General features: G+C 35.3%; 1 protein-coding gene across 1 annotated transcript in view; it reads right to left on the bottom strand.

Moving 5' to 3' along the window:
- Nucleotides 1–1,174: 1,174 nt before the first annotated feature.
- LOC135129478 (uncharacterized) overlaps nt 1,175–22,435 on the bottom strand; it is a 187,867-nt gene continuing 166,606 nt past the window's right edge. The window contains exon 2 of the mRNA XM_064056627.1: nt 1,175–1,507. Within this exon, the coding sequence (XP_063912697.1) occupies nt 1,226–1,507 (282 nt within the window). The 3' untranslated portion in view covers nt 1,175–1,225. The remainder of the gene's footprint in view (nt 1,508–22,435) is intronic.

Raw genomic sequence — 22,435 nt, 5'->3', positions numbered from 1 at the left:
ATGCTAGGCGTAGTACTCGTCTCTAATATTTCTTCGAATTCATCAAGAGAATCTTCTGTTTCTTCTTCACTAAGTGTAGCGGACTGGTCCAGGGACTCTTTGACGGTTGGCACCAACCCTGTTGCAATATGAACTGGAACTCTATTTTTGCTACCTTTAATTTGTCTGGCGACAGTCGTCGGGGGGTTTCAGCGATTGGAGATCCCGAAGTGAAAATATGATTGGCCGTATTCATTTCAGGACTTATGGCTGGTGATCGAGGACGTGTAATTTCAGGAAATTTCAGCAAGTTTTAGCCACGGTTGAAATATTCGGTGGCTTGCACGGTGCAAGAATTCCTGATGTGGACAGCAGTGTCGATGCATCGATAAGTTTTCGATTGCGTCGATCGGGGAGCAGATGGTAATAGTTGAGAAAGTCCGCGCCGATAATCAGTTTGCTGACGTCTGCGATTATGAATACCCATTTCAGTGGTCTTCGGAGTTTAAAGTTTAGCAGCATTAGCTTGCGGCCGGACGTACGAATTTGGCTGTTGTTCGCTGCAAAAAGCACAGTTTCAGTGGGGCATGGACGTTGCTTACCTGAAAAGGCTTTTGGAACGACTGAAATCTCGGCTCTGGTGTCGACTAGGAATTGAATTCCACTGTTCGGGTCTGTATTGCTGTTATGTCCTACCGTCGTGCACCGCCTCAAGTGACGACGGGTAAATCAGGTTCCCGTATAGTTGCAAGGCTGGTGGCACTTACGCGCTTTATCGCCGAATGTCTCGTGGTAATAACGCAACCCCTTGTTCTTGCTTACACGTGTCCGGCTTCTCGAGTTCAAGCGGTGACGTCCGTAGCGGCCATATTTGTTTGTTATTATGGCTGCGTCCTCTGTCGGTAACTAGGTGCTCTACTGTTGGCGTCAATGCAACGAACTGGCTTCCATAGGCGTGGTGTCTTCGTCTCCAGGGGCATTCGTCGCCCTTGTATTCGCTGCAGTCGTTACGACGGCGATTCCTGTGTGTGGCGCGTTGCTAATGTAGATTTCCACCATCTTATCTGCAAGCTCCACAGTCTTTTCGAGTGTTACCCCAGTAGTTCCCGAAAGTACTGACTGTATGTTAGTTGGTAGCCGTTGGAGCCATAACGTTTTAAGGAAATCATCCTGCATTTGAGTACCAGCGAGGTTTTCATCTCCCGTAATAATTACGAGAGCTTCCTATCTCTCAGTTCCAGTTCGTTCAGGAGCTTCCGCTTTGCTTTATTGTGTCGTATTTGTTACCTTCAGGGGGATTTGCTATGATGTCGGCAACGTGTTGCAATACGCTAAAATTCAACGCCGCTACGACAGTGAAATATTTCGTGATGTTCGCCTTTATGCGGAGGCTGTGGAATTGCGCCTCCACCTGCGCGAACCACAGCTGTGGGCTTCCGCTGTTGCTAACGCTACTAACGGTGTTCACTTCTACCTCGTTCTTTGCTGTTTTCGATTCCAGAGCGGCCCAGGCGGAGGAGAGCACTTTCTACAAATAAAGGTTGAATCACAATGAGCAAGATATCTTTTAAGTTTGACGAGCTTGAATTGTTAAGATTGCTGGAAATAGTTTCCATTAGGTTTTCCACACTTTTCCCAGACATATAATTTTCAGTATTTAAGTTTTTACGGTCATCACAGCATATAATTGAGGAATCATCAATACATATATATTATGTTGTGTAAATATTTTAAGCAACCAGGGCGCTGCTACGGTAAAATCCACAAGAAATTCAGCTATTTGCATCTCCATAGGAAACCATGGTAAAGTGATGCCATGTAGTACTTACGTAGAAACTTAATAGCGACTTTATTTTAGATTATTTTTTAAATCTGTTTGGCGTGGGGTGAGATAATGATGAGTAGTCTGCCCGATTAGCGTTTATTTTACATATGTATATTAATGGACGACTGACAACACCACGTTACTCCTTGGCGCACGGGAACCGACTGCCTTCTTTCTTCCCTCCAAGGGCTTTCGGTCCATTTGAAAGTTTACCGCCACAATCTGTGTTGTCAAACTTAAAGACTAATAATGAAACTAGGTTTATATAGAACAAAAAATGGTATAGTCTTTGACATAATGTTGTAATTTCAGCTTAAATTTTCAAGTGACATTTTTGTAAATTTATAAAATTATTATTAAAAAAATAGCTGTATAGAAACATGGTTTAATCCTTCAGCAACATGAACATATGAACAGATAATAAAATCAGCGAAATGACCTTTGCACACTTATTTTTTTCCTATGAACGTACACGGCGAAGATTTAAGCTGGATACAGAAAGAAATAAATTTCCTTTTAACACCTTCCTCTGGTGTCACATTTCTGGCAGACCAAGGGCACTTTATTTCTAAAATGTCCTTATCCTTAATCCCATCTGGTGATGCACCGAGAAAAGGAAATTTTTCATCAATAAATAATCCACAGGATCTAATTGTTTTGTCAATGATTCTTTCGACTGATTCTTTAGCTGCAGCTTCATTGTCCGTACCATACTGACATGCCGTACTAAAAAAATCTCTCGAGTAAATTATATTACTGACCATGATCCTGCAGCTTGTGGTCTCCCTTATTTTGCATACTTCGCCAAATTTTGACGCAGTTAATCTTTTTCTCCTTTCAATATACCAATTATCACTATTTTGCTGAGGTCTGGTAGCGATTTGTATCTCTGCAGTTTCGATGGGAGATTTTCGCAAAGCTTCCAAGAATTCTATCTCGGCTTTCAAAAATCCCTGTTCTAACATATCCGGCTTTTCACAGTTTTATCTATAAAATTTGTCTCCCTTATGTACACCTTCCCGGTTGGTGTAAAACAACCTTTTACGAGCTGTCGAGGTTTTTTTACGTTTTTCATTTTTTTCAATGGTCCTTAGTTCAAGTTGCTTAGTAAATTCCTTGGACTAATTCCGTGGCCTAAATGCTTTCGCATTAGATAAATTGGTCTTTCCGTATTGTGGCTGACATTCTTTGTGTTGTCCAAAAACATGGCTTAGAGAATTGTCGATGTCATGTTTCAAAAAACTAATTTTTTGCTGTTTTGACAGATTTTCATGCTTTCTACATGAGAGTGCTTTCGTAACTGCCCATCCCAACCTCAAATGATTCTTCTGAAAAAATAGCAATTAAAACTGTAAATATATATTATTTTTAAACTTGCTCACTTGTATTTCTTGACGAAGATCAAGGGGTCCAGCTGTTCTATCCTTTGCTAGTTCTCGTAATTTTTTTAAATAGTTTCTCATTAAATGGTTTTGGCATTCGATTTTTTTTACCAACCGATTGTCATATGGATTTACTTCTAATATTCTTTTATAGGAATTACTGTCTCCATCAGCTATTAATTTCTCGTAAATTAATCCATACATTTCGATGCTTCTGCCAAAATATCACCTTCCATGCTCGTTGAAGAATCTGTCCAATTTTTAAAACATTTATGATCCTGCCAAGATTTATTATTTCGCTCGATAAATCTGCAAATAGTGCAGTATTTATTGCGTACTCCAATGAAAAGGATTTTCTTGGTCCTCCATCCTATAATTGCCGCTACAGCAGACAATGAGTTGTATTTATTTTTATACGATCTTTTGGCCCAACTTCCATCCGCAACCACCGTGATCAAGCCATTACCATGTACATCTACGTCTCCGGCTGCTACAGCAAGGGATTTTTCGTTTTCCGCTACTTGATTCATGCTTCTAAACTGACTTCTTCTCAAACATCACAAATTTTATCATGAATGTTGGTGAACATACGGCTGGACATACACGGGATTTCTACAGAGGCAGAGAACTGTTGCAAGTGCGAAAATCCATATCCAATTGACATAACTCCCAGCACAGTATCTTTGTTGATATTGTCTTGGCTGTTTTCAGACGTTATGTATTTGAAAATTACTATTACACGTATTACAATGGAAATGTAAGGTGGATATAAAGTGGTTTCGCTCTTCCGTAGTAATAAACATATTCTGTAACGAGCAATTAACCCATTAAAGACGAATTTTTTTTAACAAAAATTTGCATATTTGTTTAAATTTTTTTAATGATAAACTATCAGTTAATCGGTAAAACATTTATTTTTAAATTTTTGTTGTAATTTTGGTAAAAATTGATGTTGCCATATGGCAAAGCCAGTCTTTGTGGTTGCTTGAATTTCGTAAATAAGACCTTTGATTAGAACAGATGAAAATTATATTTGTGTGTGAAAAGATGTAACATTACAATTTAAGCAAAGGTCAACGTCACACTTTATGCAATAAGTTCTGATTATAGATTTACACTCATCACCTGAACATCTTTTTTTATTTTCCATATTTTTTGCCAGTAAATGACCAATGTTATCGAATCTTATATCATCTCCAACTCGCGACATTGATCTGCTGGAATTGCTGATTGATGGGCGACCGCCCTGTCGTGGCGGATTACCATATTTTACTAAATAAGTTTTTACAATTTCTCTGCGAAACTGCAGCTGAGTTAATTTATTTGCCGCCAGTTTATGTAAAATCCATGCATTCTGTACTGAAACATCTAACAACCATGTTAACAAGTTCCACCACCATTTTTTCCCCGCATAGAAATTCGGTGGCGGTTAATATTTTCGTCCATTAAATCCGTACATCCCATCGACGAATTATATTGACCAATAGCAAATGGTCGCGGAATCTGTATATTTCGTTTTTCTTTTTGAGAAAATCTTTTTACCTGACGCACAGGATTAACATCATAAGCAGTAGAAGCAACAGTAACTATGTTGCTGTCATTCCCCCGTATAAATATTGTACCATTGGTTCTGTCTAATGTGGACGAGTATTCTCCTCTTTGTTTTTTTTTTTTTCATCTGATCTTTAGTTGGTAAAGGACAATTTTTGGGAATTCGGTTCTCTCTTATTGTGCCTATAGCACCATAACCTTGATTTTTTAAATGAATAAGTAAATGTTCACTAGTAAAAAGACGGAATGGGACTATTTGGCGCGGCCGACTTGACGCGAGCCATTTTTGCGCAAAGCCAACTTGGCGCAGAGACACTTTGGCGCAAGCCATCTTGGCGCGAGTACGTCTGTATATACAGCCTGTTATTGAAAGGTACGTACAAAATAAAATCGGCAATTGGTTTCGAAGTATAGGTGCTAAAAGCTAAAAAAATTTCAGGTAAAAGTGTTCTCCTTTTAAAGATAAAAATTATTAAAATTTATGTCCAAATTCGTTGTACGCCTCTGATAAAAAGATCATTTTTCGTTTCTATAGCAACCTTTAGTCTTGACAAAAGTTTTATTATTACAGTTGCTAGGATTTACTAAAATAAATTAATTTTACCTATTTATCCTTCAGTAGCGTCTAAAAAGGTTGGATAAGGGTTAATTTTCCCCTTATAATTATGATAACACAAAATAAGTTTTTCCGACTTCTTACACTTCGCGAAGAACTGTCCATTTTGTTGTACGTACCTTTCAATAACACCCTGTATTATAAAAAATCTTTATTGTTCGTACTGTGGTTGACACCCTGTTATTTATGCCAAGTGTAGGCAACCAAAGTTTCATTCGGACAAATTCCATTTCCACATTTCCTGATGGATGGAAAAGAGCGCGAATCACACCTGTATTCAAAAAAGGATATTCTACTAATCTAAAAAACTACAGACCGATTGCAATACTATCAAACTTTGCTAAACTTTCTGAAACAGTGTTGTATAAAAGTATCTTTGTTAATCTCCAAAGTCATGTATCTGCATTCCAACATGGATTCTGGCCTGGTCGATCAACAGTTACTAATTTGTGTACTTTGACACAATTTCTCTCCGAAGAATTAGATAACAACGGACAAGTGGATGTTATCTATACAGATTTTTCGTTGTTGTGGTAACAACCCGATACACATAAACTCATTAGTCATTATACAACTGTTTTAACAAAAATCTTAACTTACTTTCCGGTAAAAATTCTAACAATGTGCCATCCTCCAACGCAAATACTTTTTTCCGAAGTTTCTTCCATTTTCAGCACGATTTTGAGAAATGTCAAAATTAAAAAAAATAAATTCTGACCAGCTTAATCCGCAAATGTTTGTGACCTCGCTCAAAATTCATCGCGTAAATGGAGGACATCTAAATCGTTCAAATGTCAAAACCTGAACGACTTCAGATCACATCAGTCGCATTTTTTGATTTACCGAACGCTTGAATTTCAAAAATTTGCTATAGATGTAAAAACCGAAGTCACCCAGTAATTTTGTTGAGTTCCCTAAAATCTATACATAATCGAATGTCATCTGTTTTTTCTTACTAAAACAATGGGGCTGCAATAAGGGGAGGAACTAGGTAGAATAATTTCTTGTGAGAGGTCATCTAAAATCAACTGTAATTTTTCTTTTTCAAAAAATCAAAGTTGGCGAGGTCTAAACGTGATTGGGTTTTCATGAGTCAGAACAATGTTCATGTCAAAGTCGTCACTAACCTCATGTTTACCAAATTATAACCCATAATCATTCTCATACAAAATCAAAAGCTTATTGTTTGAATTGAAATTTAACAAAGGATCTATTGGAATTTCTTTAGCTGCCGAGTCTGGTTCTGATAGGTAGCTAATGTTTAAAATTTCCAGAATTTGATTACACTCCTTGGTTATAGTTTTCGGTTTGATTTGAACAGAGATACCAAACGTTATTTCTATATCTGATGAAAGTATGAAATCTCTGCCCAAAATGGCGGGGAAAGACATGGTGTCATCAGGTACAACATAAAAATTAATTTCAACAGAAATACCATTTACAGAGATAAAAGTGTTAAAACGAGCAATAACTCTCACAGGACTTTAATTAATACCTGCATAATTTCCAGATACTGGCTCATTTGAATATTGACTTTTGGGGACATACCGAGACTTAATCATGTTAATTGGGCTGCCAGTATCTAACAAAGAATCAATTAAAATAAGGCAAACGGCGTTATACTCATTTTGAACTTCATGTTCGTCATATATGGATGAGATAACGGTGCATGCACAACATGAGTCGAATCAATCGAAGCAATCACTCAATTTGTGATCCTGGGCATTACAACTGAAGCAAGACCCTCTTTCCCGTTTAGGTTTCCGACAATCAGCTGCTCGATGTCCAACGAGGTTACAATTGTAACAGCGGAACGCAGATTTTGTGCTGGGTACGGAAATTTGGTTTTTACCAGAGACGTTGGCAGCCTTCTCTTGCTTCACCTGCACAATAGGTCTTGACTTAATTTTCTGATACACTTCGAATTTTCTTTTAAGTTCTCTAGCAGTGGAAGATTCATACAGATGCATTTTGTTACCTGAATAATCTTGAATTCCATCCACAATGTACGAAATTAAAGCAGATTCTTCAGTACTTCCTTGTGCTGCAAGTTCTTTCATTATTAACAGGTACTGTTGAACAGTTTCGTATTTCTTCATCAACCGTCTAGATACCCCTAAAATATTGTTTTACTGAGCAGTGGTTACAGGATCGACTGGTAGCAACTGAACAAATTTACAAAAATTTAAATGATACTGTAATGAAACTGTATTTTCGATTCTTAGAATGAGTTTTGCGCAAAATTACAACTGTTAACCAGTTATTTCAAACTGAAAAAGTGGTGTTGCCTAGTGTACACCAATCTATGGTCACTTTGTATAGAGAAGCAGTCACATGTCTCTCTAAACAACTCTAAATAAATTTGTTCAACTGAATTCGGTGTTTAAATTACACATTAGAAGTGGGAAAGGATACTTTGTGCCTTGTTGGCCGTGAAATTCGGTGTTGTCTGAGTGCGAAAAACAGCGCCTCGAGTACAAGAGCGCAAACCTCGTAGATGAGAGAGAAGTCCTAGGCGAGATGAACGTCGTTACCGCCGTTCTAGGACGGATGGTACTGGTATAACAGTCGCAAGGGTTGCGACAGCAGCACTAGGCGTGACCGCTCCGGTGACGCATCTCGTGGCAGGGACGCAAGGGGAAGTACCGGAGTCACCAGTAGCCAAGGGATGACCGACATAGGTGCGGTAATCGTGGAGGACATCCATCAGTTGGTGCAACAATGTGGGCCTCCTTCTCCGCCGTCAAGCGTAAGTACAACGGCGACAGGTAAGATTATCCCCGAATTTGATCCGCGTGAACACAGTACCACGGAGTGGATCGCTACCGTCGACGAATATGCTTATATTCACCATTCGGACGACAAGACAATAAGTCATTTTGAGCTTGGAAAACTACGGTGACCAGCAGAAGTATGGTATCGTAATCTTCCAACCCGTTTATTTTCATGGCCCGGGAAATGTTACTGAGTAATTTCAAATGCAAGCTGCACGAAGCTCTGACAACAATGTTAGCGTGCGTTCTATTAGTCAGTGAAATTTTGTACAAATGTTTTTCACAAATTAGCCCTTATTCAGAAATTAAAAATTTCCCTTTCTGGCGAGGATGTTATTGATCTGATAATGCGGGGAATTGATGACGATCAGATAAAGTTTTCTGTTGAGACTGCAGGGATAAAGGAGCCAGCTGTTTTGGCTAATCATTTGCGAACCTTCGATACTAAGCGCAAGCGGGGCAGGCCGACGCTAAAAATAGACCCTACAAAAAAACCAAAGTTAGACGTGAAATCACAGCCACAGCCGTCGTCATCTAAATATGCTGCATCGACAAGTGCTGCGGCAATAACAACACAACATTCCGAAACCAGATCTGTTTGTTATTATTGCAGGAAATCGGGTCATTTTGCTCGCAATTGCCCCGAAAACCGCGAACTCTGATATACCCTCGATTAAATAAGATGCGATGGTTTCAAAATATATAAAAAAAAGTCATGTTAATTGAGTATGTATTTATTATTATTACATTTACGTACATTTTAACAAATAATATATTATTGGTAAGTACATGCGTAGCTCTATAAAAATAACACTGATAAGTAAACACCTATAGTTAGTTATTGTACTGATCGACTTAACAAATTTTCTATAAATGGGATAAAATGATTAATTTCCTCTGTTTTCTAGGTTGCTTCTGGAGTTCCCTGTTATTGAATTTCAGTGAATAAAATATACGTAATCGCAGAAATAATGACAAAAAGTAATCATGGGGGAAACTACTGCATGGATGCTGATATGTTATTAAGGCCAGATGATTTTTAAGATGTCTACCAACTTGAAACAAAAGTACATTATGTTCAAATGAAGTAATGAAGGCAGTTTCTAATTGTTCGATGTAATAAGCAAACTGTTCATGTGGAATATTAAGATTGCCATAAGTAAAGTTTCAGAATTGTAGGCTCGGAAATGACATAATAGTGTGGTCTCTAGAATTTCTCCACATGCTTTTGCATATTCGTGGCATATCTGACAAAAGTGTCGTTTTAAGCACTTACCCACTAAGTATCCACATATGTATCGTAAGATATTTTGTTCTGGCAAATCAAACTCTCTGTACTCTGTTCCATCTATTGCTAGGGCATTACGAGGTGGTTGGGAATTATTAATTATGGTAACAATGCTGTACCTCTCACTTAAATTGGGGATATCTTCAATAGCCGATAAAATTGTTGCTAAATCAGTAGCACAGTTACCAGTTGGGTTGTGCTGCATGTATTTCATACAAAACAATTTTTTAAATACCCTTTTGAATTGTACAGGTGTAGGGTTGTAACAGTTGCCATTTTGTTGACGAATCCCCCCAAAAAAATTCTCAAGAAAATCTTGATTAAAACGTCTCAGAATTAGTGGTGTTTGTAAATTTCCATAAATTTTCAATAAACTATTAAGCGTTATTTGCCAACATTTTAATGATTTTATTTGTTTAGTAACATCACTACTATTTTTGTTCAAGATTGTAATGGTTTGAAAAAAAGTCATCATTTTATTTAGATATTTTATTTGATAACCTTCACTCCTAAAAGTATTTTTGTAAGACTGCTCTTTAATGTTGATTTTTCCTGTACAATTTATTATATCAAATAAATTATTTATGTCATTAAGAAATTGGATTGTGGGCATTGCCGTTTCTGGTAAAACGGTGATGGCAACTTCAGTTTTCATCCCACAAACAACTTGATTGCTGAACAATTGAGGAGCCAGTTTTACTTTCATTTTTTCAAATGGACCAGGATATAAGTGTGGACGCGTTAATTTTGGGGCGAATCGCGTGTTACGTTGAGAGTCACGTTCAAAAAACTCTTTAACGAATTTACTATCCACAATTTCGCCAGAAGGCAACATAAATGAATACTTTAAAAAAATATTTCGCAATGCCTTCAATAAATGACAGGCATCGAAAATGTAGTGAATAGGTATTTCGCTAATTGTAAAGAAAGGATCTTCATGTGTACTGCTTGCGGTTTGTTTATTGTGCTAAACAAAATATCTTGTCAAATATACCTCGAGCCATAATTGCAAGAGATTGCATTGTTGGCAGGCAGAAATTATTTTTTATCAAGTCCTACTTGATGGAAACCAATAATATCATCACTGGCGATGTCGTAAAACAAGTTTGCCTTAATACTCATTTCATCGGCAGATTAATTTTTAATATCTCAAATACCACATCGTTCAAACCTGGATTGATGTGGAGTTTTACGGTCATGCGCTGCAGAGTCCTAACAGTAGGTAATAGAAAAGTGGTTCGTAAGAAGCGATACGCCATTGGGAACAAAAAAAAATAATGTTAATGAAAATTGCTTGTATTCTTGTGGGTATCTCCGTTGTGTTATTGATTGACCGTGCACGCCAACTTGAGGTTTAACAATGGCTGCTAAATTTTGTGGCAGTAAAATATCGCATAGTTTGTTAAATGTATCGATTTGTTCTTCCTCATTGCTCTTTTCTAGTTCTAATTGGTCTTGTTTTTTACCTTTGCGCAGTTGACGTCAGAGCGCTTGTTTTCTGGGAGTTCCAGAAGGCAAGGACAGACTTGTTTGTGTTTCTACCGTCCTCTTTGCAGAATCCTGAGATAGATATCCGCTGATGACTGGACTCGTTCTAGATGTAGATGGTATAGGGGAGACATTTCGAAGAGTTTCATTGTTGATATGGTAGTTTCGTCTTCAACAGGATTTTGTTCATGTTGGCCAGCTGCATGTTTTTCTAATTCCTCAATGTGAAGTTTTGCTTCATAACGTTCTGAAATTTGTACATAATACAACATAGACATTTAACAATAGCTCAACAATCTTCAAATGTTATGATTTTGATAAGTAATTCAAAAAGAGACAAAAAATATACATATTGTACCTGTTTGTGTTTTGGTAGGTGTAGCATCAAAGTGTAAGCGGTTTTTTTGTGAGTTTGCAAACATTCGGTCCTCAAAATGTGCTCCACATAATCTGTAGTTCCTATGAGTTTGCGGTGTAATTGGTTTATTTACGAGCCCTAACAACTAAATGTTCGGACACGTATTCTTTTATACAAAAAAATGTAATTTAATGAAAAAAAATGTATTTTACAAAAACAAAACTAGAGTAATATATAAGTAGGTATCTTTAATGCAATATTCTCAACAAAAATTGTAATATTATTAACTTAACAAAATTATAACACAAAAAGAAGCTGATATGAACGAATAAACTTGGCAACTAAATATTCGGACGTGAGTGTTTTTTTTACTTAGTACGGTGTAACATCTCCTTTTGCTTTGATTACTGCGCGTATCCTTGCAGGCATAGTACTTACAAGACTTCTGCAGTATTCAGGAGTAAAACTTGCCCAAACTTCGTCGATTTTTGCTTTTAAACCTAAGAGTGTTCGTTGGGGGTTATTGCGCAAAACGGATTTTATGTCGTTCCAAAGTGTCTCAATGACATTTAAGTCAGGGCTGTTTGCAGGCCATGAAAGGACTCTTATATCATTATCCCCCAACCATTTCTTAGTACTTTCTGCGGTATGACATGATGCACCGTCCTGTTGAAAAATATAATCGTTGTCCGGATACAGTTTTTCAACAGAGGGCAACAAACTGTTTTCTAAAATTTGTTGGTATTTCATGGCGTTAATAGTCGTTTCCACCAATTCATAATTCCCCAACCCTTTAGCTGACATGTATCCCCACACCATTATTCCTTTAGGAAACTTTACAGTTCGTTTTAAACAGTCTTTATTGAACGCTTCACTTTTTGATCTTATCACTCTTCTCCGCAAATCTCCCACGCACACATCAAATTTTGACTCGTCACTAAAAATGACCTTTGACCAATCTTCCATGGTCCATGCCAGCTTAGACTTTGCCCAGTTGTACCTATTTTTCTTTTGATTTGCCGTTATTAAAGGTTTTTCTTTGGCCTGTAACGGCACGGTGGAACAAATGTAAACCAAAAACTTAAAAATTACCTTATAAAAACTTAATTCTGACTTGTGAATCCATTTCCTACAACATTCTCGTGACAGCTTATGCCCTATTTCATCCGTCCATTGTGCTGTTATGTCCCGCAATGTGTTTCTTCGATTTTTTTTACAAAGTTTTACAAGGAGCCTTTGACTTCTTTCTGAAACTAATTTCGGTCTTCCTGAACTTTTTCCTTTAACGTCTAGTCCACCAGTTTCGCGATAATGTGAGATTATATCCGCTACAGTGGACTTTGCTAAATTCAGTTCTTCACTAGTTTCCCGAATTTTTTTACCTTGGCAATACTTCTTTACAATAAGTGCACGTAATGATTTTTCAAGTAGACGTCCACGAACCATTTTGTTAAAGAATATATATATTTTTCTATGGATCTTACAACAGTTAGGTAAAGTAGGAAGAGGAGAATGATATTTATTAACAATCAAACAATTCACACCGCCTACTTAGTGAAAATTATTTTTTTTATTTATTTGTCCGAATAATTAGTTGCCAAAGTGTATTCACTTTTTCTGAAAAATCCACAGTCATATTTGAATTAAAATTCTATGTAAAGTAAAACATTCAACTTTTTTATTAAAAACTATTCTTTGAAATCTTAGCCTCCTATTTTTATGTGATTTGATAATAAAAATTAAAAATTAATTCATAAAGAGTGGTTTTTGAACGCTCCGGTTGGTTTGTCCGAACATTTAGTTGTTAGGGCTCGTATCAAGTCTCTCCGACCACAGGCCAATGCCCACAGTTTGATCTGTGTGTGAAAAATTAATATGGTAAATTTGTTTGTCTGTGTATTTAAAAATTGATACCATTTTTTCCAAGCCAATAAATATTGTATATAATTAGCTACACTTACCGTGAGGGTTCTTTAGGAAATCTGAAGAAACTTAAGGCGAAACCGGACGACCAAGTGTGCGAGAGAGACAAAACATACCGAAATTTATTTCACTGTTCATTTAAACAATATTTGGTATAAAAATAATTTTAAATGATATTCGTTTATAGTTATATCTTAGAAAAAGATATAACGTTTAATTTTTTTTAATATATGATTTTTTTTTAAGTAATAAACATAAATTTTGGAATTTTCAAAAAATTAAAACTTTCATTAGCCGGCCCTAATACTACAATGTCTACTAAATTTGTTAACAACATTTCCACTTACATATTTCTAATAATAAAGTACGAAACAGTAAAATACCATAGCCTTTTGCAGGCGCCGCCAACTAGTTTATAAGCACGCGACTTACATCTGTAGAGAGGATGACGTCATTCTTTTGGAGCTGCAATACTTTTAGATATGATAGATAAAAATATCTTTTGATATTTTAAAATAAAAAATAGTCTAAAACAATATATTTTTATTTGGTTCTCTTAAAGGCATATTTCTACACTTTCGGGGATCTACCACTTCTGGCAGTAATGCTTCATCATAAAAATATTTTAATTTAGGGAACATTTTATTTTGCCAAAAGTTGTCATCTTTAAATATACGTTCAACGTACAAATCTTTCCTTGTCCATACAACAAAATCACAAAACTCACGATTACTGATATGCAATTGCCCTTGGACTTGATAAAAGTAGTCGTGAGTTCTTTTTAGACAGCCTTGTTTTTTGTCTATGTAAAACTGCTTTAAAGTTTTAGAAGCCTCCTCTACAGTTAAATTTTCAGCACTCTTTGGACACTTAACTTCAAGGATTCCATTTTCTCCAATGAGACCATCCGGAGAAGCAGCTAGTAAACCATTTTCCAAATCAACAAAGAGGCCGCATTCAACTACATTTTTTGTTTTTTCTTGGTAAGCGGTTATCGCCGTTTTTTCATTCAATATTCCATAATTAATGGCTGGACAATTTATTAAACTTTTATAACAAATTTGTTCTACCAACTTGGCCCAACTACTAGATTTTCTGCGTTTTACCACCGAGACAAAGAGTGATGCAGTTAATCTGTTTTTCCTTTGGTTAAACCATTCCTCATTTTCTCGTTGTCCTCTGGTAGTTTCTTCAATCTTGTCTTGTTCTTCCTTGCACGATATGGCTATATTTTTGAGAAATTGTTCTTTTTCTTTTTTAAATTCTTCTTCATCCAAATCTAGTTTATGGCACGATTCTCCATAATCTTTACAACCGTCATTGTTATTTTTTACTTTTCGTCTAGGTTTTCCTGAATTAAATAGCGATCTTCTGGTGTTATGTACTTTGTTTTTTTAAGCGTTTCTCCCCAAGCCGTTTCACCAAGCAAGAAGGACTTTTCCCAATAACTTTTTTCATACTATTATAGTGCCACATAGGACCATATTGGAAATCAAGACCTGCACTTCAAATTGCTGGTATCATTAGTAACAAGCCGTGGTGCTTTTCGTAACAAAGGCTTAAGACATTCGTGCACATAATTATATGCAGCAAGTTCATTATCTGTTAAAACCTTTTCACTTTTGTCTGAATGACAAAAATAATTTTTACAATTTTTGTGAATGCCGAATACATGGGCTGGTCCGTTTCTCAAATCCTCTTTTAATATCTCAGGATTCTGATTCTCTTTTGAATTATGAATTATAGCACATCTTGCCCCTATCTTCAGACGTCTGACCACTCCTGGCGTAAGCACTGACCTAATAATTTTAGAAACGCCTTGTACTTTGCAAAGTGCTTTGGTATAGTTTTTTATAGCATGGTTTGCACATTCCAGTTTTTCAATATTTCGTCCATATGAAACTTTCTCATAAAGTCGTGCGAATACACTTGAATCACCATCTCCAATAAAACGTCTATATTCCAAACCATGCAAAGTTTTACTTTGTCGAAAAGCTTGTACTAACATATCGGCTTCCATAGCAGCAGAACTTCCATTCCAATTTTTGAAACAATTTTCGTGTCCTTCAGTCATATTTTGTTTTTTTCGGTAGAGACACATAGCGCAATATTTATTACGTACGTCTAAATGCAAAAGTTTTTTGGTGCGTTTGCCTATGACACAAGCCACCCCCGAGTTGGCAGTGTATCTGTGCCCGTAGCTACGGTGAGACCATCCGCCATCGACTATAACGGTGATGAAAGGTGTTCCATCTGAAGTTATATCACCGCTTTCAATAGCCAATCTTTTTTCTTCTTCTCCTGTCTCCATCATAGATTCGAACAGAATTTCATGCCAAACCTTTAGAACAATAACAAGTATAAAGACTTTAGCCATCAATCATTCTTTTCATATATTACTTACTTTACCCAAATTCATTTCTATTTTGGAAAATGTTTTCTGGTCTATAGTTTTAACTCCTATAGTTGAAAAAATTTCTTCCATTTGAAAATGTCCGTTCCCTGTTGAGATTGTACCCCAGACGGCACTTTCACTCAATGATAGTTGACGTGTGGTGGTAATTTTTTGAAAGGTGCTTGTTTGAGGCATACATTGCTTGTTCTCTTTTGCGTCATCATGAGTACTTGGAGTTGCTGTTGGAGGTTCACTTGCAACAGTTTTAGTAATTTTGCAGTATGGACATTGGAATTGTAAAAGCCATATTAAATTTTTACAACTAGACTTTAGCAATTTGAAATAACCGTCCGAACTCCTTAAGCATTCATGACGATGATATTCCAGTTTTCGTAATTCCTTCAAAAAATGTTTACCGTCAACTACAAATCTACCACATATATCATTAATGAGGGGATCATTTCCAGGATTTGGTGGTATTTGTTCGACAATCATATTTTCTAAATCAGTGATAGGCTCCCTTAAAAATAAAAATAAGGATTGCACACATTTGTTATTATGTATAGTAAATAATTATTACTCATGCTGAATGATTGTTTGATTCGGTGGTGACTCTTCGTCTGGTTCATCAAATTCATATATATTACTCGTGACCAAAGTATCTCTAGGAGAAATAGTTTTGCATAAAATTACTTCAAATTAAAAAAAAAGTAGTATTAATAATAATGCTCGTTACCTTGCGTTCGCATATTGCTGATCGTTAGACAGAGGAACATCTTCACATGTTTTGTTTGTTTTATAAGTTGACCTGGAAATCGTCAAATTTCAAAATATTCTGTGTAAATACGAGTAGATAATATGTAGTTAAAATTAAGTGTGCACCTTTTAATATTCCAATTCAGGAGTCCAATGTTCACTACTCGTTTTTTTCTCTTTGAAGATAAAGTAAGTTGTCTTTGATTCCTGCGATTTTCATTCCCTGTTTCATATCTATTTACAAAACTTACGTAGTTAGTAATCGTCAAAATACAAACTAATTATAAAGAATTAATTAATTTCAATTATTCAACATACGTAGTATCTTCTGTTACTGAACTTTCCCCTTCTGCGTGCGAGGTAGGTACATTGTTGTTACCTTCTGAGGTCAGAGAACTATAAAAATGGTACAAACATTTCAAGACTAGTAGATATTTTAAACATTATCAATAAATATTTACCTTGTAGATTGGTTGGTATTTTTTTCGGTGTTTGAATCTTCTTTCCTTTTTTTGCTATAGACACGAAAATTTGGAAAATTAAAATATAGAATATCATAACTCTATTTTTACTAAGTCTTTACTTACATTAATTGTATAAGTGTATTTATTTTCGCAGTAGACCTTTTTCTTTTTCTACTAAGTCGTAAATGATTTTTACCCTTAGTAGAATATCTGTAGTCCATCTTCCTACAATTGTAATAGTGAGTAAACGTATAAAACTTTTTTTTCCACTAGTAGCATTACAATGGCTAATTGTCGACTTGTCTAGAGGTCTGTAATTTGGAAAATTGTGAACCTTGGTCAATAATGTAAACGTGAAGTTGGCCACCTAATGTGACAACTGTCCACAACTGTCAGAAAAACTGAGACATAACCTGAAAACGATCATTTTGGAAAATTTGCTTTTAAATTATGCCCTGGAATGATTTCCAAACCCTGAATTGATTATAAATTGAGGATAAATTGGTGAAACAAAGTTGATGAAGTTGATGGGAGTGAAAATGAAGTTTACGGGACTGAAACTGAATCATGGTTCCGATTTGGTTTGACTTGATTTGCCGTAGATGAGCTTTAGACGATTTCGGCGATTTTTTTTTTATTGAAGATCGAGCCGTCGTTGTATCCTTCTGCTATGCTGGAGGATTTCCATTCCCCGGGTCGCTTTAACGATAAAAGGTCCATACCTTTTTCAGCCAAATTTGTCGCGGTCGCGTAAGTACGACGGAATGAGGAGGGGTACATGATGGTTCACTTTACAACATTTTTCACACAAAAATTTATTAAAAACGGGAAATATGGAGGAAATTAAAACAAAAGTTCTGGACCATTTCTGGATTGTCAAAAAATAATAAAATTCCAAAGCTTACTAAAATGACGTGAGTACACATTTTTATTGATGCACTTCAGAAAAAACATTTTGAAAATTCGCAAACCTCAAATGGGCTACTAGTGGAAAAAATAGTATATTAACCACGTTTGTGAAGCCAATTCTAGACCTCGCGCTTTAGAGCCCTCGACGCTGAGCGTCTCAGGTTCTAATTTGCGCTCGGTCTAGAATGTCTGTCTTCACAACCTTAGTTAATAATATACTATTATTAGACGATTCACATACTTCAAATTAAAGTCATTTCCATACATTTGCCATTATGATTCTTATTATACTTGTACTTACATGTAAGTAACTATTCTAAATTCGTACGTTTTATGTTGCTATGTATTTTTATTTAATATGATAATGTACCGGTAGTATTCTTATTAAATTTGCCAATTGAAAAATTGTTTAGATTTGTGGTGGAATTTATAAATTTGTTTTTTTCTTCGAATAACGAACGAAATAAAAGAAGGAAAAGGTACGTCCGTAACCACTTTTTAATTATTTGGTATCTATATAGGTTAAGCAATAGTTACTTAGTTTACTTACCTGAGTTTTATATAAATAAAAAATTAAGCAATTTTGCACCACGGCTGCACCACAACACAACGGCTTACAAAAATTGGAAAATGAATATCTTATCCTAAATGAACAAGATCGGGTTTCTACTTCCACGAAATTCGTCTGGTGGCAGTTTTCTTGAAGTTGTGATGGGAGAGGGGGAAACAAATTAACTGCTTCCGTGAGAGTATGTCGGGCGGCGCAACATCAAAGAAAAATGTATTTTTCTGTTTATGTTATTATTATTGGTTATAATTATTAAATAAATTTATATTTACGTTCTGTGGATAATGCTTTATTTATGCTAGCTACCAGATTTTTTTAAATTATCACAATGTGTCGGTAAGTATGTGTATTTCAAAAAATCAAACAATTTAAAAAAAAATTGAACGTTGTATCTATTTCTATGTATTTATTTTGGCTAATCTGTCCAAAATATTTTACTAAAATTCATTACTTTTTGTAAAAATCGTGAAATAAATTCCGCGCCATCTATTGAGTTTTTGCTAGTACTAAATCGTGTCCGGTTTCGCCTTAATGTAGAGTCGGTTGTGTTATTGTTACAACCTACAGCACTGCAAGTACGATGCCTTGGGTTTACCATAATTTTTAAGTAATTTTAAAACGACACTACACTAGATAACTGTTCACTTGTATTCACTTAAATATAATAAAGACTGATATAAATAAATTTAATTTAATATACACTGTTATGTTTTCCACCTATTCCGTGGGGTTCATTATGGAATAACTCACGAAATCCCTGGGAAAACTTTTATTACAAATTAACACACGTCTTCCATTTTACATTTTACAACTTATTTTACCTTCTCTGCCTCGCGCATGCTCGCGGGCAATCTGCTATCCGCAACCCACAATACATACATTACAACTAGCTAATACTACACTGCACTAAATATAATAAAATAATGTCTGATGTAAATAACTAGTAATTATATGACGAGTCTCGTTCTTCGAGATTACATCGTAGTACCGCTACTTTGACTAGATCCAACCACAAGCTTTAGAGAATAAATTTAAAATTTCGGCTTCCCGCCGCCTGCTCCTACGCCGCACCCTAGCGGCTAATCGTCATAACGTTTTTTGTGCTAGAATAAACCACATGTTTGAGGATTTAATTCTATCAAGAAATTAATTCGTCGGCTGAGAATTATTTTGAACCAAGTCCCTAAAAACTTTGTCATGGAAATTACCCATCAAAATTTTAATCGTGTGCTATAGATTTTTTAATGCAAAATAATACTTACCATTACTACTAAATATTTTAATTATTGTCGTATTTATTGCCGTACTACTTGGCATATCCATAACAACAATAATTTCAGAATAATGTAAAAAGTGAAAATGGACTTGGTTCAAAAGTGTGCAAAAAATATTAGTAGAATTTTGTTTATTGAACCATGTCCGTTGGAATAACAAGAATGAATGCATACATATCAAAACAAATTTTTAATTTAAGATAAAACAAAATATTTAATATTTATGTAAATAACTGGAAACATTATAAACTTCATTTAATGGAAAATTTGTGGAAAATCTACTAAATATGTATCTATTATAAGAAATTTAATGTAAATATTTCTCGTAGAATGTACGATCAGTTTGGGCCATATATTTAAGCATAGCTTTAATGTCATTTGCCTTCTTTTTTTCCATTACTGGTTTAATTTTAATTACAGCTCGATTTATATTAATATCAATTACGTCCCCAACTTTCTTTTGGTTTCGGGTATTCTTTGGCGACAATCGAATCTCTTTCAGCTCACCGGAAAATGACGTTTTATAGGCAAGATAGAGATCGTTCTTTAAACATATATATTTTAGTTTTGAATAGGGTATGCTGTGGTACGTAAAACAGTTGGCAAATTTCTGAAAATCGAAGAAATCATTTTTTGTCATTTCAATTATATGAAGTTTTTTGTTGTCTTCAGCTATAGTAGTTAGATGTCGGATTAACGATACTGGACTATAAATTTCAGCATATCTCATTTTTTTTTCTAAGAGGCTGTGAACAGAATCCACTTCTTGGATAGAGCTGTGTCCTGGTTCACAGAACTTTTGTTCAATAGATTCAATTTTAGGATGCCTTTTTAAAAAATTCGAAAGACCAAACGACATAATGCTATTTCGATTCTGTGGTACGCACGAATCCGACCAAAGAATTAACCGATCAAGTCCGGGAAAATCCTTTACAATATGTTCCAATATTTTTAAGACACAACTGCAGATATGATTTCCCGCCCTGCCTGCAATCATCTCGTGCCAAAGAGCGCAGTAGGTCTTCTTATTAACACTACAGTATCCAGTCAAGTTGTAGACATTGAATTTACGCTTATAGAAAAAATTTGAAACATTAACTTTAGGTAATGCATATACATTTTGCAAATCAAACGAAATTACTGCGATAGAATCATCTTTTATAGAACGATCTTGTGTTTTCTCTGCCCTAGTTTCTTCTTTTCCTTGTAAATGGGCTCTGTATTCGTCTTGCTTTTGATTGGAACTATCAACATTATGTTTCATCTCTTCACAAAAATCACATCTGTCTTTTTTTGGTTTGAAAAAAGCGATGTTAAACTGCATATTAAATATGTTGCGATAAACATTGATCTTTATGGGCGAATCAGGATATTTTTCAATATAAAGCTTATACAGTTTACTTAATGTTAGGTCTTGTTCCAGATATTCTTTATTTGTTGTAGCTCTGCAGTAATGACTATCCATTCTAGGAAATGAATTAATATGTGCTTTTATTTCCTCTATTAGCTGTGGGGAAGTTACTTTCTTCGTATGTTTTCCTCGTTTTTCTGGTTTTGGGGTACCCGTATTATCGTAATTATTCTCAAAAAAATACGAAATTCTGCGGGAACTAATATCTAAAGTATTTAAGGAAAACGTTTTACATACACGAATTTTAACATCATCAATTTCCAAAAAATATCTTAATGAATATATTTTAAACGGCTTTTCCGGTGAAGGAAATATTCTGGGCCTAGACCTTGCTTTATTGACTCGTTCCACAAATTTAGAGTAAAAATGATTTTTTTCGCCGTCCGATAATTTCCAGAAATTAGAATGAATTTTATTTTGATGATTGGAATTGATGCACATTGAACATTTCTTGATGCACTTGCACTGGCCTTTTACATGTTTTTTATCATGTAGTTTTCCCTTTACGTCCACATAATCTAAACCGTTTTGTCTACGGCGTTTCCGTACATTTTGCTTCCACCCCTCAGAATGTTTGGAACGCTTTCTGCTTAGAGGTTTATTTTGACAATCTTCTGGTTCTATTAAATCATGTTCACTTTGTCCGACTTCATTACTTGCGCTAGAATTTGCTCAAATTAAACGTACTTTATTAATTTAAGAAAAGTCAGAACTTTTACTTGCTAGCGTTAAACTCCATGCTTTATTTTGAAGAAAAACCAGTATTTCTACACTTTATTTCCAAAAAACAGTGAAAACATGGGGTACAATTAAAATTGTGTTTAACTTTTATGTCATAATTTTTTTGTTTTGCAAATCAACATGCATGGCTAGTAGATAATGCTGGATTTTGATATGAAATAGGACATGGTACAATATAATTCTACAAAATCGAACGAAATAGGACTTGGTTCAAATAAATACTTCAACTAATTGCTTTTACTGTAAACGTAGAAAATTATGCTCTTTCAAAAGACTATATTTTCATAACAGGAGACTGTACGATACAAAATCTATTATTTAAGAAAAAATGGACTTGGTTCAAAATAATTCTCAGCCGACGAATTGTTTATTCAAGAATTATTGTCCTTTATTGTCTTTCGGACGAAGATTACACATGGAGAAAAACGCAGCAGAGAAAGAGATGAGGAGAGCAAGTGCGAGAAGCGGATTAAGAGGTTAGAAAGAGTGGTGCAGTGTCTGACGGACACATTTATAAAATCACTCGATAAAGGTAAATTAAATTATATTATTAGAAATTATCTAAAAAATAACACGACGTCAGGACTCTATAGGATGAGACCTTGACGGGCGTCCAGGCTGGTGAATTTTGCACGTAGGAGGCAATAACAACCAGTGCATTAAATTTTCATCTGGCATTAGGGGAAAAATTAAGTAATTATTTTTCCTTGCAGATGGAAATCAGGTTGACCCT

The sequence above is a fragment of the Zophobas morio genome, unplaced genomic scaffold (genome assembly GCF_036711695.1).
Source record: "Zophobas morio isolate AGI-343-1 ecotype UQ-CSIRO unplaced genomic scaffold, CSIRO_AGI_Zmor_V1 ptg000016l, whole genome shotgun sequence".
Taxonomy (NCBI): domain Eukaryota; kingdom Metazoa; phylum Arthropoda; class Insecta; order Coleoptera; family Tenebrionidae; genus Zophobas; species Zophobas morio.
This window is presented reverse-complemented; position numbering and strand designations above follow the sequence as displayed.